The following is a 16,915-nucleotide window of genomic DNA, read 5'->3' as shown; positions in this document are numbered from 1 at the left end:
GCTAGGTCCTACAAAGAAACACTTTGGCTATTTGTTGACATGTTAGTCGTAGGAACATGGCTGAAGAATATAGAGAAACCATTTAAAAGCGTGCGTACTCTTTAGAGAGGGTGACTTTGAACACAGTCATTGAAATGTAAAGTACTTGAAATTCTGGGATAAATTGCTGAAGAAATGCAAAACATTGTCATTAATAAATATTAACATAACTAAAAAATACAAAGACTGGCATGCAAAGAAGCTAAGTTAATTAGGGCCAACTAATTCCAGCTACAATACAGTACATCAGGCATTTCGTGTTATTTGGCAAAAACACAAGACTGTACAGAAAAGTAGAACTTGTTTTTTATACACGATAAAACATATTCAGCAAAGGTGTAGGGCACTGATCTGTACTCCGTCATTTCACATCACAGCATAGGGGATGACTACAACTATAGGAAGTAAATATAACCAGTTCGTAAAGATGTCTTTTATGTCCTCTTTTTATTAGGGCCGTCGTCCTCGGGCACAGAAAATACGACTTGCTTCATGAAGTCCTTAAGGGCCTGAACAGTGTCAGAGAGGGACGAGGGGTGTCGACGTTGCCCTCAGAGCGTCTCACCAACGCCATCAACGGACTGTCTCCAATACTGTCCGTCAGCTCATCAGCCAATCAATAGCAGCCTCGTAAATTTCAGCCAACCAGCAGTCACAGCGTCTCTTTTGTCTCAACCTGCAGTCCTCAGGGTCGGCTGACGAGCGGTCAGATCTCCGTCAGAATGATCTTGTAGGCGTCTGCATAGCTCTCGATGTTGAGGACGAAGGTGTCTTCGTTGGAGTAATGCTCGATGATGTTATCGTCCATGTTCACCAGGATCCTAACACAAAGGACACTCAAGTTGAACTTCATATGCTCGACATGAGGCTCCAAATACGCCTCAAACCGGAATCTTTTTCCTTACTCACCCTTTTTTACTTTTCTTGTACACGTTGACTATCCTCTCTGTGGCCACGCCGTACTTCTCTGATATCTACGATTGACAGATTAAAGCAGTTTGTAAACAGGCGCTCTGCAGCAAATGAATCGTGCCTTTGAGCTCACTCGGCGGCACTCACAGCATCCATTAGGCCTCTGAGCGTGGGAGACTTCAGCATCAGAGCGTCAAACACCTCGTCCGTCTCCTTTCTTACGTACAACAGCACTGCAGAGAGACGAGGAAGAATAAACCTTTAACTGTCAGCCACAGTTTTAGGTAATACAATCTATACATCTGGGACAATGTGAATATTAGCCTCTGGTTTCACAGACTGTCTGGCTCTTTAAAGTGGCAATAGACTAGTTTATCTTATCATTATGGAATACATGTTGATTGCACAATGTGATGGCTGTTATATATAATGGCACTATCTGTGTTCAGACCGGTGACCCAATAAGCTTTGCTTTCACGACACAATTCTGTCTGCCACCAGATACAATCTGAGGGAAAATGAAGGTTCAATTTATGGCCCAAAGGAAGCAAAATCAGTCCTGCAATCATTGCACAACCAGAACAGAGACACAGCGCCTTTTCCCCAGTAGTCATCCGTATCTATCCCCAGTAACCAGAGTATCTATGTAAGTTCACCCAAAGTGTCCTGTGTTGTTGGAAGGTGCTAAACTCTGAGGAAAGTGGAAAGAAATCTGGTTGTCTATGCGACAGGAAATGTCGCTGTTGCTGGAAAACACCTGGCGGGAAACGTTGAATAGTTGTTTTTTTCTGATTTAAATTGATTAGTCATATATGCTTGTATATTGTCCAGAAATAATAAGCAACACAAGCCAACGTTACCAGAAAGTAATGTCTTAACATTTGTATGATGACCAAAAAACAACAACAAACTATTACGGTTGCTGTTCATCAACAGAAAATTAACCAACCATTTTGAAAAAAGCCTTTTCCTGACACATTTATTTTGCAAAAATGGCAACAGTCCTTGTTTCCAGGGGTTTGCTGGTTTCCTCTATTTTACATGATTGCATATTGAATATCTTCGGACTATTGCATTGCTGTCTTAGGACATGAGGCAACCATCTTGTACCTCTCTTGTGTGTCTCCTCTTTGATCTGTTTGTGAGGCGATGGACACACATCTTCATCCGACCGCCTGAACATCCTCTTCACCAGCACACTTCTGGTGAAAGCACACACAAACTAAAGTGTCATGTGCCATAAACATATGCATTGTGTTTGCACTTGTGGTGACATGCACCTCCTCTAAATGTGTTTGGTCGGTATATGTACCTGCTTTCATTTGCATACTTAATATTTGTATGATGTAAATAAAAATGCTCTTACAAACGCACACTCACCCTTCTCTCTCGATCTCCTCCGTGTTGAAGGTAAACACCTGCAAATTAAGTAGGATGTATTTCAGCTTTATGTACAAATAAAAACAAAAGAGTAGAATATTTAAGACAGGCAGACCTTTTCCTAATTAATTATTTACTTACATTTACTTAAGTTCTCATTCTCATGTTCATTTCCAAAATACCACCATTGACAGGTAAAATTAAATATATTGTTAGCAAAATATTGTATCAGTTATTTGATTGGACGCTGCAGCTGATCGGACAGATCGCTGGAGTTTCATACCAGAGAAGACGGATCACAGATTAAACTCAAGTTATATATTAGATTTGTTTTCTGATTCACTATATGGTTAAAATATGTCTGAACAACTTTCTTCATTTATGAGAAAGATTTGTCTTTTCTTAGTATTTATTTATTATTTATTTCCCTCAATAACTTTTGCTAAGGATGCAATTAGGGATGCAGAGAGAGCTGGAGAGAGGAAACACTGCATAATTTATCATTGTTTCCATTCAGTCACGTGAGGCTGATCATTCCAGTGCATTCATTAAGGTGTGAATGTGATCTATTGCTTTTGTGATACATAATTGTACAAATATGTTAAGTTATATGTTTAGTTTTTATACAATTTGTCATAAATTCAATTGATTTCATTGGATTTTTGATTTGTTCTTTTGGCAGGATTGATGCATTTTAACCATAAGATGGTGCCATCATATGTAAAACAGGCACAGGTGGAAAGGCAATGCAAGTTGTTTACATGATGACTTGATAACCAACGATGGGATTATCCTATAGGATGCCCTGTAACGTTTTGAAATGTATAAAATAAGTTCACAACCCAACACTCTGGTTTGGCCCCATATGAAGACACATTGGGCTTTTAATTCAGCACATTGTTGTTGAAAAAGAAAGAGCTTCATTAAATGAACAAGTCTGTCATTCAACCTCCAATATTTGCATCGCTGTTAAATATTGTTGAATTTGACCTCTTCAGGCATCAAACAATCATTAAAATAAAACCATCTGGGAAGTTTCTTATTTTATTGGAAATTTGATGTGTGAAATAAAAATGTTTTAAAAAGTGCAATATTCCCTCTGAAATGTAGTAATGGTGGTACAAGTTTTGATCTGTAGCTGAAATTCAGCCATCAGGTCATTCAGAAACAAAGCTGTGGCTCCAATTTGACTTTTGAGCAGACAAACTCAGCTGAAGGGACACAAGTTCTTTGATTTGTGTGCATAGAGAAGGGTTTGTCTACCTGTCCGGCCCTCTGCAGGTTTCCAAAGTGAACGTCGGGGATGAAGAGTACGGGCTGAGCCTCCAAGTCACCCATGGTCTTGAAGTAAGTGGTGTCGGGCTTCTTAGGAACGGTTATCACGCCTACACCTCCATCTTTACCTGAACAGCAGTGAAGAAGAAGATTGAGAAAAGAGCCGATTGATTTGTATTTAATTTTTTCCAGCAAAAAGAAACAACGCTCAAACACAAATTAACACCTTGTAGTCACAATTATTACTAAAAAAGCAGAAGATGGCAATGTATTCACCGTAATTTCATGTTATCAAGAGGGCATTTCATACCTCTCCACTACTCATATTGCACCCTGGATCTATAATTTTCTCTGATTTTGATGCCAAAGTTTTACGAACAAACTGATTATCATGCAACTCAAACCTTTTGACTTCTTGCGAAACAGTTTTCTCTCCTCGTCCCTTATTTTCCTCTCTGCTCCCTGAAAGAAAACAACAGACAAACACATATTGAACATAGAAAATGATACGAGCCTCCTTTAAACACTCTAATGAGCAGTCACATCACATCGTGTCTGCATTACATGGTGTGTGTGTGTGCGCGTGTGTGTGTGCGTGTGTGTGTGTGCGTGTGTGTGTGTGCGTGTGTGATGCATGTGTCTCTGGAGGCTCACTGCGCACTGTGACCACTAGAGGGAGGACTCATGACTTAACACCCTGACTCAACCTGTAGTGCAGTCAAACACACAGTCTGTGTCTCTTTTTATAATTTACACTGCAGCATTCTCACTTGTTGGTAAAGATGAATTTATATTATAAACACGTATGTAATGCTGCATTCAGACGGTACACATGTAATGAGCAGAACGATAAAAGTTAAAATATTTGAACTTTTAGCCTTCCCCCGCGACAAATTGTACAACAGGATGTTACGTAGTTCTTTCACACAGGAATACAGTTGTTTAAGTTTGCCTTTAAATGTTAGGAGAACGCTGCATTTTAGAGCTATGTGCTTTACTAGAGTGATTACATAAAATAGTAGACACAAAATAATTCACGATAGTAACATATATCATGCGTGTGTTTCGTTTTGCTGTCCTGCCAGTTTGTTGCACTGCTTGTTGTTGTTTGAGTGCAGTCCAGAAGAAACAAACAACAAACACAATCTCTATAAAAAAACATTATTGTCATGTGAATTGACAGAAATGGCAAACAGCAAATTAATATTCAAATGTAACTTGGAGGCTTACTTTGATCAGGACATAATTTAGATAGTAAAGCTTCACAGAGGAGCAACTCTACAGAAAATGCTTTGCTGAATGCAGCTGGAGTTGAACTTTTCCGTCTTATTCATTTAGTCCTCATCTCAATTACGTCTTTTATTTGTCACATATGTTAGTATACGGAATGCCTTTTAGTTTTTGACTGATATAAAACAAGTAATTTCAATACACCACCTTGAGATACTTAATGAAAACATGATCTAGAATCCAGACGACATCCTGATAAGTGATGCAGAGGAAGTGTTCTCTCACCTTGTCACAGAAGACCTTGATCTGTGAGTAGGCCCTGTGCAGCGGCTTGTTGCTGCGGTTGTTGTAGCTGTACGTGTCGATCTGGATCATCAGAGGAAGACCCTTCACCCCCTTCTGAGAGGAGAAGTCTGTACTCAGACAGTTGACCGTGATGAAGATCTGCCACCGTTCACAAAGGAGGGAGAAGGAAGAGGGTTTTACATACGTCAATTTAAACTTACAATAAATGACAAATGAAAAACATGTTTTCCTTTGGCTATTTTCTCTAGAGGAGTGTTTTCATTCTTTTGAACACAACCCACCAAAACATCCACAACAACTTTATCAATTTATCATAAAGTCTGCATTTCAAAAACTTTAGTTTTTCCCAAAGACAAATGTAAAATGTCTACGGTGAGGGCCGGATTGTTTCTGCTGCTGGGAGTTTCAAATGTATTTGTTTTCTACACAAACAAAATTCCTTTTTACCTCTGTTGTGTTTATTTTCCACCAGAAGTTTCAGATATCTTAAAATCCCTGATAGACATCACAACTACATGTAATTGCATGGTTACATAGCACACTAGATTAGTGAGGAGCTGTTACATAAAAGGTGTTATATTTCTGTATCTATTTCTGTATTATCTGCAGTTTTCTATGTATTTAGACCATACCCTCTGCTTTTTTACAAACATGGACCCGGATAAAGGCGATGTGACTTAAAGCCTGACTTTCTCATTAAGTAAATAAATGAACTCTCCTCGTTTTCTGACACGTCTCAATTTTCTGCTGTGACATGAAGTCAAGAATAACTAAATTAAATATATACATGAAGCACAGAGCTTTAACTTTATATTCTCAGCTCTGGTGATGCTGTCAAGACCACATACAAAAACAAGGATATATATACGGTATATATATATATATACATATAGACCTATTATTAAAGGTGTTCTCTCTTTCTTTATTGTCCCGACAATCCAGATACCCTTATTTACTTTCCAGGTATAAATAACTTGTTTCCTATATTCTCTAAGACATAAAATAGGCATTCAAACATTTGTATTTGGTCTACACATAAAATAAACTAAATTTTCCTTTATACAAATTGCTGAAGACATTTGGAACAGTTGAGGCATGCACACTAAACCACCTGGGCATTACACCTGTTCCCGCACTGCAACAAATAAATATATATATATATATATATATATTCATTCTCAATGAGTCACACAGATTGAGAGACAGAGACGGATAGAAGCAGAGAGAGAGAGAGAGAGAGAGCGAGAGAGTCAATATTGGCTCAGAGAAGTGTGCTTGGATTTCCACCATAGCAACGTCTTTGTTCATAGGCTGCTATTACAATGAACGAGCCACACACACACACACACACACACACATACACACACACACACACATAGTCGATTACATTCACATAGAAATGAGGGCAAAACAAACAACAGAGGGTGGGGACCGGGATTGGTGTGTATTGGCCCTCGGGGGCCTCTGGAGTTAAACAGTGACGGAGCTCCATTAAAGGAGTGGCTACAAAGGAGTGAGCTTCACAAAGACGAAGAAGACAAACAGAGCGAAAGTACACAACACTGCCCATCAGCTTGGCAGACAGCAGAAGACATACCAACAGGCACAAAGGAACCTCTTTAGGCTTTTAATTCTTATATTAAAACAAAACAAGGATGTTTAAATTCATCGTTTTTTAAGTGAGCTCCCGAGTGTGTTAATGTCTGTCGAAGTGCTTCCATCACAGCAAGTTCTCCAGCCAGTGCATTTGTTTGCCAACACCTGAATCAGCACAAAAAAACCTGTCTCGCTGCTTTTTTCTTTTACATCTACAACACGCCTCCAGCTAGTGTAAATATAGAAGACCGGTTTCTCTTCAAATTACAGAGACATTTACGTCGAGCAATAAAACTGTAATATTAGTTTTTTTATACCTTGGCCTCTTCATTCACGTCCCAGGTGAAAGAGATGGCGTTGTAGGCGATTTCTTCAATGTTGCCGATTGTGTTGAAGCTCTCCTTGTAATCAGCTGTGACGACAAACAGAGGGATGGTTTATTTCTGCAGTAAAAACAACCTTTCAAATATAACGTCTTCAAATTACATTTTGCTGATATCTTCTGAAAACTCTCCACACACAGCAGAAATTGATCAATAAAGGACAAAAGTAGGTAGCTATTGTTTTTTAAGATAAGCAATCAAATGGCACGCTTCAATTTTACAAGATATAACCTTATCTGCTTGTGCAAACAAACTCTCAAATGCTTCAAAGGCAGCGGGAGGAAACACAGGAGGATATTAAAAGCCAGTCAGGTGAGCACATCGGCTGGCTGTTGTTGACCTGTGTGACCACATACTACAGGTACTACAAATGTGAGGCATTGAGTACGCTGGTATACTGTGGAAAAAGCTCACATGAATATAAAAAAAAGAAGGTATATTAATTAAGTCTTCAGTAGGAGCAAACAGGATTAGATCTATTAGGAAAGTGGGCGTATTGAGAGAAGGATGAGCACCTGGGATACAATATAATCTATCTGTAGACGCTGATAGGATGTTTTGGGCACAATTTCTTTGGAGAAGCAGCTCATCCTGCAACATTTCTGCTGGTCACATCTCAGAGCATCCCCTCCTTTGCTTCAGTGACCTCCGACCTCCTCCATCATCATAATAACCACTGTTACAGCGACACACTGGTCATCTAGCAGGTGCACAGAGCAGCAGAGCAGGCAGCAACATGCCTATCTGCCAACATGCCCCGTTAAATAACCTCATTCAAAAGATCCCTTCTGTGACGCGGCCCAGGGGCATGATGACCCCCCTCCCCCCACCTCCACCGCTATTCAAATCAGCTCTCTGGACAGCCTCAGGTTACCGGCTCTATCGAGTGGAGCAGGGTGGAGCGGTCTGTCATTTGACCTACTGAGCTGTTTGAGACTCCCCACTTTGATGCACAATCATGCACTAAAAAATAGTGAATAATATTAATTAGACCTGAGATGATGAGTTAATTGTTCGATTCGTATTTTGTAAAAGAAAAGTAATTGGCATTTTTGATAGTCGATTAAAAATGTCCCCACTGTGGGACTTAAACTGATTATCTTTGTGTTTTGGACTGAAGCAATGTGAATATGTCAGATATTAATCAATAATGAAAGTAATCAGAAGTTTTATATTAAGTGGTTTCTCAGCCTCCTTGTTTTGCAATCCGTTTTAGGGAACTATGTTTGTACAGCGTGTTGAATGCGTGTGTGCATTCAAATAAGCAGATCGGTATCTGTGTGTACACAAACATGTATCAGTGTGACAGAGAAGTACTTCAGCCCTGTGGCTCAAGCTTTAGATGCACATTGTTCTATTTATAGCTCATACACACAAAGAAACACAGACTTATTATGCTGGCAAATGCCAAACAGGATGCCAAAAGGAATCATGCTGAAAAAGATAAAACATTTCCTCTCAACAGGATATACTAGCACCTTTAACAAATGTTTCATCTTTAAATTACACTAAGATGCTTTTTAGCAGCAAAACAACTATCAGTCCACATTTATTGGGAAATCTAAAGTAGTTTGATTAAAAAATTTGGTACAAGCATATTATTATGCAGCCGTTTTAAACCTTTTTTGCTCCAAGGAATAGTTTGACATTTTGGGAAATCTGGGAATAGTTGTTGGCTATTTTGTTGAGAATGAGATGGGAAAATTGACACCACTCTCATGTCTGTACAATAAGCTTAGATAAAGACTGGAAACAAAATCTCGACTCCAACGATAACTCAAATGTGGCTTGTAGCAACTCTAAAGCTTACAAACTAACACGTTGTATCTTGTCTCTCTAGTCTAGTCTAATTTGTACTTAAAACAAGGTGTAAAAATGTGTGGTTATATTCAGGACTATTTCTTGTGATCATTAGTAAGATAGGCAAGGGTAGCAGTTTCCCCGTTTCCAGTCTTTATGCTATGCTATGCTAAGCTAAGCGGCTAATGGCTGTAGCTTCATATCTAACGGAGAGATATGAGAGTGGTATCAATCTTCTCACCTCACTCTCGACAAGAAAGCAAATGTTTGTTTCCTAAAATGTCCAACTATTCTCTTTACTACATAGCGATGCCTATTTGTGACCCATGTCAAAGGGTGTTTAGAAACGACAATCAACTCACAACAGCCCATGTTGGTAGCAACAGTTACTGGTAGATACAAAGATACGTGTGAATTGTCATCTGATTCCGAATTGTCTCGGTTCACGTAAATACAGGAATTAAGAGGAAGATCTAAATTGGGCAAGAATTACCTTCAACAGACCAAAAGCAGTCAAGGTAACACTGCGGCAGACATTCCTTTCCTTGTCCCAACAAGCTGTGTATATGTGTGTGTGTGTGTGTGTGTGTGTCCCATCCACCCCACACATACCTCTCAATCTCTGCCTGGTTAGCAGGCCCACGCTTGTAAAACCGCCTACAAGCTTCTCACACGCACTCATTCAACAAGGTGTACAAATGCTAAAAAAAATGCCTGAATGCAAAAGCTCGAAAGTTGTAAGATACAATACGAGCCTTCAGATCAACAGCGTACACGTGTGGGATATGCTGTTAGAGAGATGAAATTTGTCACGAGTTTTGGATTATCAAGTTTTTTCTCAAGTGAGTGTTTTTTGCTTAATCTTTCAGGCAATGTCGAGGAGATTAGAGGATTTATGTAGTGTGTCTCAGCAACACCTAGACATTAAGAGATTCAGGTGTGTGTGTGTGTGTGTAGGGCAGCCCAGCCTCCTGTCTGATGGAGGATGATGGTGGACAGTTGAACAGCTTGAGGCAGACAGTTGGGGCGGGGCTTGTTTGCTCTCAGTTCTGTCATGCCTTCTAGCCAAGTGCATTCCAGCGTTTGCAATAACATAAATCCGTCATCATTTCAGTTTGTGTGTATTGATTCATTCGAGAAGTTGCTGTTGTTCCCATATAAACACAGAGAACGTCTTGGAAGGAGTAAGAAGTAAGTCTTACCGATGTCTAAGACTCTCTGTTTTGCCGTGTGCTGCCGGGAGTGCCAGTACTTCCAGTACTTCAGCTGCTCGTCTCGGTTCTTGTCTTCACTGAACACCACCATGATCACACTCTGAGAGGGAACAATGTTTGAGATGATTCAACTGAAACAGTGCCTGTGTTTGAGGTGTTAACCTCACATGTATAAATGTGATGTCTCGACCAACGCCTGAGGGATAACCTCTCTTTATCTGCTAAATGCTCCACTTGGTGTTTTGCGTGGTTAAATAAGAATAAGAGGGATAACTTTAGGGCAGATGTTTTAAAAAGCCTCACCCGAACTTTGCTGATGGGGTGACGGAGGCGTTTGTTGGCACTCAGCTCGTTGAGCGTCACAGCGTAGAACTGGCCTTTGTTCAGGTAGGTCATCGGCCCCTCACCCTGCTTCTGACGCAGCGAGCGAGTGGCGTCCAATGTGTACTGGAAGCTGTCACTGCAAACACACACACACACAGAATATGTGATTAGATATAACAAGGTGGGATTGAGTTTGGGGTTAAAGATTTTAATATTCACAATGTGACACATTTCCAGATCATTTGGCTGTAATTAGACCAGGTGGTTGTATTCAGAGTGACTTACACTCCCGCCTGGTGAAATAAGAAGTCATCTGTAGCCAGAGAGGAAGGTGTGTTGTACTTCTGTTGAGAACGCTTGAAACATAAAGAAAGAGGAAATTATTTGGGCAGAATTTCAAGTTAATTTAGGCTGAGAGGAACTCGTTAAACAATGCTGTGAACGAGAAGAAAAAAAAAAAAAACAGTATCGTCAGAATGAAAAATTTAAAATTTGTACCACTTGTAGTTTCTTGTTCAGTTAATGAACCTTTGGACTCTCTGTGAATCATATTTAAACATCTATCTCTCTTCACGTACCATTACACAACAACTCCACCTTTGCATGTTCTCTCAGATCTTCAGCATTTGACACTCGGTCTTGTAATGTTTTTCTGTTTTTTGTTGTGCCTTGCTACATTTTCCAGAGTGTCTTTCAACAACGCCCAATGTGTGCCGGGTCATTCTTTCAGCTGTGGTTTGTGGATATAATACTAATAGAATAAGAGCAGAAGAGTGTTTTTCCAGTACCTAGTAAATGTTCTTGTTTCTACAGAAACATCACAATTAATTGACTGGTGCTAAAATATCTACTCGTGATCTCACATTTGAGGTTTTCTACGGGTTTTCTACAGCTTTTGTCCCCTTGAAATGTAGAATAGTCTACTTGTGACCCCCGCGGCGTGGGTTAAATATGTCTACGAGTCATGGTCAGTTGGGATAATGAGCAACATCTTCCGGTTCAGTCTCAAGATTTTTTTTTAAAAGTCAGAATTAGAAAAAAGTCAGAACAATAAATGTTATTTTGTTCAGATGAAATATGTTTTGACCCGCGTCCCCACCAGGTTAGGAACCCCCGTTCTCAGGTGAGTTTTCTCCGCATCTGTTCAGACCACGACCTCGTCTCTCACCCCGTCTCTCTCCTCTTCATACGGGCTGTCAGGCGGACTCTGTTGGTCTTCTTTCACATACGAGCTGTGACTGACGGTGGTCACCTCATACGGACTCTGTTCGTAGATCACCCTGGACGACTCTTCTCCCTCCACCCTGTAGTGGAGCCCCGCTCCCGTCATGAAGACGGGCGCGTACACCTCGGCCTTCACCGCCGCCGGCGACCCTCCATCCCCTGACACCGCGGTCAAGCTGCTGAAGTGCTCCCGTTTGTTCTCCAGGTGCTCCGTGTTCAGCGACAGGTTGACGGGAACAGATTTGAGGACTTGAACACGGTTGTCCACCATCTCCACCTCGCTTTGGCTGTCGGGGTTGCTCGGCAATGCAGACCTGAACAAAAACATGGATGAAACACCGTATTTCTGCACGCCTCACCTTTTCTTGAATGGCTGTACAGCTTTTTAAACTTCAGATGTATTGTATGCTTTGTTAGGCTACGAGGAACAACTGGGGAAGGGAAACAACAACTTCTTGAGGTAAATAAATGCTGCCAACATGTTTGTTCTAGGCTTAAAGGACACTCACAATGAGTTTTGGTGAGTGTCACCAAATGTAAACACAACGACAGAAATGTAACGATGCATCCTCACTCTTCTATTCAGAAAAAAGACCTGGATTTCTTCCATTTGAATGTTTCCCTAATTATGTATAAATTAGGGGAAAAATTGATAAAATGTTTTTGTTATGTCATGAAATATTTAGTATTTTCTTTTTCTTCTACAGAGATGAGGAGGTTTTCACTGGCTTTCTTGAAACCTGATCCTCTTACATTCAGTATTAGTGCTTCAAATGAAACAAGACTCACTCATGCACACATGCATACTAGAAGTGCTTGCTTTATATCACAATAAATAAAATATCACTTAATAAAACTGAAAATTGATATATTTAACTGCTTTATATGTTAACCCCGGCTGCAACACGTCAAATACTACAATGACTGAACTCCAGGATTTAATTCCACACATTACTGGGAAACGTCTGCTAGCAACTACATGTTTAGCATTTTTGTATTTCTGTCTGTACTTGTGCAACCTTGAGCGAGACCCAAAGTCACTGACCTCTTCTGCTGTTCCTCTGGAGTTTCAATGACTTTGGGAACTGGCAGAAGCCTCTTTTCTTTAGGCACCTGGATGGAAAAAAGAAGGATGTGTCATCAGAATGTGTTGGATGAGTGACTTGTGTCTCCGTCATTTGTCATGTTTGATGAAACGGTACAAAATTGCTCTCACAATGTATTGTTATTATCAGTGTTTTGAGAATTGTGGTTTAATAATAATCGGTGTGCCGGGAATTCTTTTGCTGGACGTCCACTGACTCACGCTGGGAGCATATTAACTCGTTTTTTAAACAGTCAGTGTCATTTGGAAATGTCTAAAATAATATGCTATGAAATGATGACTTTTTTTCCTGTGATTTTCATTTATCCTGTTTTTCTCTGAAAGATGCAACATATCATAGTATCAACATATCATAGTACAATGCACTACATCCACATATGTTCAGCATCCAGACTTTCTTATTCAAATAAATCTAAGCTGCTTTAAAGTAAAAATGAAGTAGTAGAAACTCCCAAAAGATAGTCCGTTTTTTTATCATACAAGGTGAAGAAAAGCATCCAATCCTCCATCCAGACCTTGTAGTAGTCGTAGAGCAGGCCCAGGGCGTTGGCGCTGTCCTCGTCCCCGTTGATGCTCATCATAGCCTTGGTGGCGGCGGTCAGCGGGTTCTCCAGGTACGACCTCCATGCCTCGTCCTCGCTGGTGTAGGCCTGTCGCACTGCAGGGTAGGAGCTCTCGTTGGGGACCACCACTACCAGACGCTTACTGGGAGACATGCATAAACATGTTAATTCAAATGGCCGTAGATTAGAAACATGAATCTGCTGGTTTTAGCTTCACATAATCATGACAACATGTACTCTTCTTCCTCTGCTTTCACATTTTCTTCACAAAATGGTCATTTGTCCTTATTCTTCAAATAAGTCATTTAAAAAAAAAAAAAAGAATAGATTAAATGATAATGAAAAGTTCACACTGTAGCCCTTTTCATGCCTTACTTGTGTGTTTACGTGGGTTTGTCTCTCCACTCTGAAGGCCCACTCAAGCTGAGATCACAGACCAGTTAAACACACAGTGTTGTCAGTCACAACATCTCTGAACTTTTGAGGGCTCTGAATGTGTCAACTTGCACTTGTTGTACTATGGACGGTATCATTATGTCACACCTTCTGGAAGAGTCTTGGGAGTAGACATTTATAAACCTCACACTCACTGTTTCTGTTCATTCATCATTCAGTTTGTTGGAATCAAACCAGGAAATATTAATCAGGGAATATTGTTAGCAGTAAAATTAACATAAGTGTTGAAAGCTAATTTTCATCATGACATAATTTGTATAATTACTGTTATGATTTATCTAATAGAAATTAAATCCCATCTGCCTAATAAAACAAACCCATGTATGCTCTAAACTGTGATATCACACTGATGCTAAACTTTATGGAAAGAAGTGTAATGGTGGAAAAAAGGCAGGTAGATGTTTTTATATTGACCTACAAATCCAAGAAAACTTCTCCATGGCAACCAATGTCTGCAGGTAGAGAGCTTATGCAGGTAAAAAAAAAAAGGCCAAAGACAGAAGGGGATGTTTATGATTTGAACAACTCTACTCTGGTGGATCATACTAAATATTACCACTGTGGATCATAATAGTGGCTGATGCAGGATGCATGGAAACAGCATCACTGTAGTTACACTAAGAGACATGTATTTGTTTTGAATACACCATAATATTCATAATAATAATAATAATACCAACAATAATAGATCACACACATCATGATTTGAACTATTTCAGTGACAATAGTAATATTTAAAAATGTAGATTATTAATAATACCGTTATTATCATTTTGAGACTTCTGTCAGCCAAGGCCTCCTCTGCTATTGCTGATATTTAAGAAGATATTAGGAGTGTGAGTGTGAGTAGAAAATAGTGTCAAAGGTCCTCATAAAGTTTAAGGTTGTCGTAGAAATAGTTATGCACAAAGGTTGTAGTTTTTTAATATAAATAAAGTTCCATGGTGTTACAAAACAACCCAGTAGGCCCAAACTGTCCTCACGCAGACCCACCACCGCGCACTGTAGACATTAAAATGTGAAACACGGAATGCAATGCAACCGGTGCGCTAAAACTCTTATTTTCAGTCAAAGTCATCCAAGTGTTTAGAAAATACAGACTTTGTACTTTCAGGGATTTGTCGTCTATCAGTCAAAAATGGCGTTTTCGGCTCTAATGAAATCCACAGCGCCAAGTTTATTTGTTTCCTCCAAAGAAAATAGGTAAATATTTGACATAGATATCCGAAAGTAATGCGACCACAAAGTGACATTATGTTTATCCTGAGACACAACCTAAGCCCGAATTTAAAAACAAGTGTTTTCCTCAATAAGCGGATCGTAGAAAACTTTTCCCTGGCAGTAATCATCAGAGTTCCTCACCGCCGACTCGATCACTTACTTGTCTGTCTCCTGTGACATATTTCGCTTCCTCTACGATCCTTCCTTGTGAAACTGGACTTTCAAGTCGGAGCAGGTAATAGAATGAGTGAGTTGCCAGAAGTTGGGCTACAGGTAAGTCAACTTTTCTCTCCCCGCTTCTTTTCTCTCCCCCCCCCCCCCCCCCACCTCTCTCCCGCTCACTCTGTCTCTCTCTCGCTCTCTCTCTCTCTCGCTCTCTCTCTCGCTCTCTCTCGCCTCACTTCTCTCCTCCGCTCCACCTGGCAGGTAAAGCCGCTTTTGTCCCCGAGCAGCCAATCGCTCTGCTTGTCTCATGTTCAATTTGTACGCGGCTTATGACACATGTTCACACATCCTGCCATGCATTATAATATTTGGCTTGCTTTAATGTCAGTTTAAAGCAATTTTAGCTGAAATTCTTTCGCTGTAAAAAAAAGAATTGAAGGTGAGGGCGAGTCGGACGCTGATTGGCTGCTGCCGATTGAACTGGGCTGCGATTGGCCGGTGGGTCAGAGAGGCGGGCAGAGACCCGCCTCACCTGCAAGCAAACAAAAAGACGGCATTGAAGGCACCATAATGTCAGAGAGCGTAGAAACTCAGGTAATTACTAAGGATTAACCTGTTACATGATCTTGTCTGGCAATAGATTGTATTCCAGAAAATAAAAACAATTATGTTAAACGTTGTTGGCTGTATGGCAGAACGGTATATCATAGTTGGTATCTGACTATCACTCACACATCCACAGGTTTTCTTTTAGTCCCACAGTCACTGATTTGACCTTTCATGACGTGTCCGTGTCTCAGGTAATCTCAGAGCAGACAGAAGGCAGGGAGGAGTCATTAACTGACACAATGCTATTGTCCCTTAATGAAGCCATTGTATGAGGTGATCCTATATGTGGGATTAACCCACCAGAGCAAACAATGTGTGTGTGTGTGTGTGTGTGTGTGTGTGTGTGTGTGTGTGTGTGTGTAGGAGGGGGTGGGGTGGGGGGGCTACTGACTCACTCTCCCAAAATACTCCTATGTTGTTGTTTTAATTATTCTTTTGGAAAGATACATGGTGTTATTAGTCCCAATGAAATGTTATTGTTACAACAATTAATTCCCACATAAAACACAAATCAAACAAAAATAACGACACTTTAAGTAATGAAATAATGAAAACACTGAAAAACAAAACACAAAAAAACTCAAATCTGAATTAGATCAGAAACCAGACTAAATACATTCTGTACATTATTAATATTTCAAGTCAGGTGTAATGTTCAATGTCTCATATTGGTATGGATAGTATTGATTATGGATGAGATCAATGTTTTTTCATCTTCATGTAAATGCATAGATGTAGATGCATTTTTAGTGGTGGGAAGTAATAAGTACATTAAATGAAGTATTATGCTTAGTATATATTTGAGGTACTTTTCTTGAGTATTTAATTTGTGTGCTGCTTTCTAAGCAAATATTGTATTTTTAAATGCTACTACATTTGTTTTACAGCTGCAGTTAGTTATTTTTCAGAGTTTACAGTAATATTTTTAGAGATAAGATTTGACTGTACTTAAATATGAGTTTGAATGCAAGTCTACTACTTGTGATGGAGTGGTTTTTTATGGTAGTATTGGTACTTTTTCAATTCAGTTTATTTTGTATAGCCCAATATCACAAATTACAAATTTGCCTCAGAGGGCTTTACAATCTGTACACATACGACATCCCTGTCCCA

At 39.8% G+C, this 16,915-nt stretch overlaps 1 protein-coding gene across 1 annotated transcript; it reads right to left on the bottom strand.

The window, feature by feature from the left end:
* Positions 1 to 745: 745 nt before the first annotated feature.
* On the bottom strand, positions 746 to 15,588 carry grhl2b (grainyhead-like transcription factor 2b). Its single transcript, XM_034545902.1, has 17 exons — positions 15,442 to 15,588; positions 15,189 to 15,264; positions 13,304 to 13,493; positions 12,729 to 12,796; positions 11,628 to 11,997; positions 10,745 to 10,815; positions 10,439 to 10,595; positions 10,124 to 10,235; positions 7,056 to 7,150; positions 5,122 to 5,280; positions 4,011 to 4,068; positions 3,595 to 3,734; positions 2,332 to 2,369; positions 2,062 to 2,153; positions 1,099 to 1,184; positions 949 to 1,013; positions 746 to 860 (listed from the first exon to the last, which is right to left on the bottom strand). Exons 2-17 carry the CDS (start codon positions 15,206 to 15,208, stop codon positions 746 to 748), a joined length of 1,836 nt encoding a protein of 611 aa, XP_034401793.1. The 5' UTR covers positions 15,209 to 15,264; positions 15,442 to 15,588.
* Between the last annotated feature and the right edge of the window lie 1,327 nt (positions 15,589 to 16,915).

This window comes from Cyclopterus lumpus, chromosome 11 (assembly GCF_009769545.1).
Source record: "Cyclopterus lumpus isolate fCycLum1 chromosome 11, fCycLum1.pri, whole genome shotgun sequence".
Classification (NCBI taxonomy): Eukaryota; Metazoa; Chordata; class Actinopteri; order Perciformes; family Cyclopteridae; genus Cyclopterus; species Cyclopterus lumpus.
This window is presented reverse-complemented; position numbering and strand designations above follow the sequence as displayed.

Excerpts from the sequence above, each read along its gene's own strand:
- grhl2b (XM_034545902.1), bottom strand. The coding sequence starts at position 15,208 with ATGTCACAGGAGACAGACAA. Across the intron at positions 10,816-11,627 it reads ATGAAGAGGAGAGAGACGGG|CGTTCTCAACAGAAGTACAA; the intron begins GTGAGAGACGAG and ends TTATGTTTCAAG. Across the intron at positions 4,069-5,121 it reads TCAAGGTCTTCTGTGACAAG|GGAGCAGAGAGGAAAATAAG; the intron begins GTGAGAGAACAC and ends GTTTTCTTTCAG.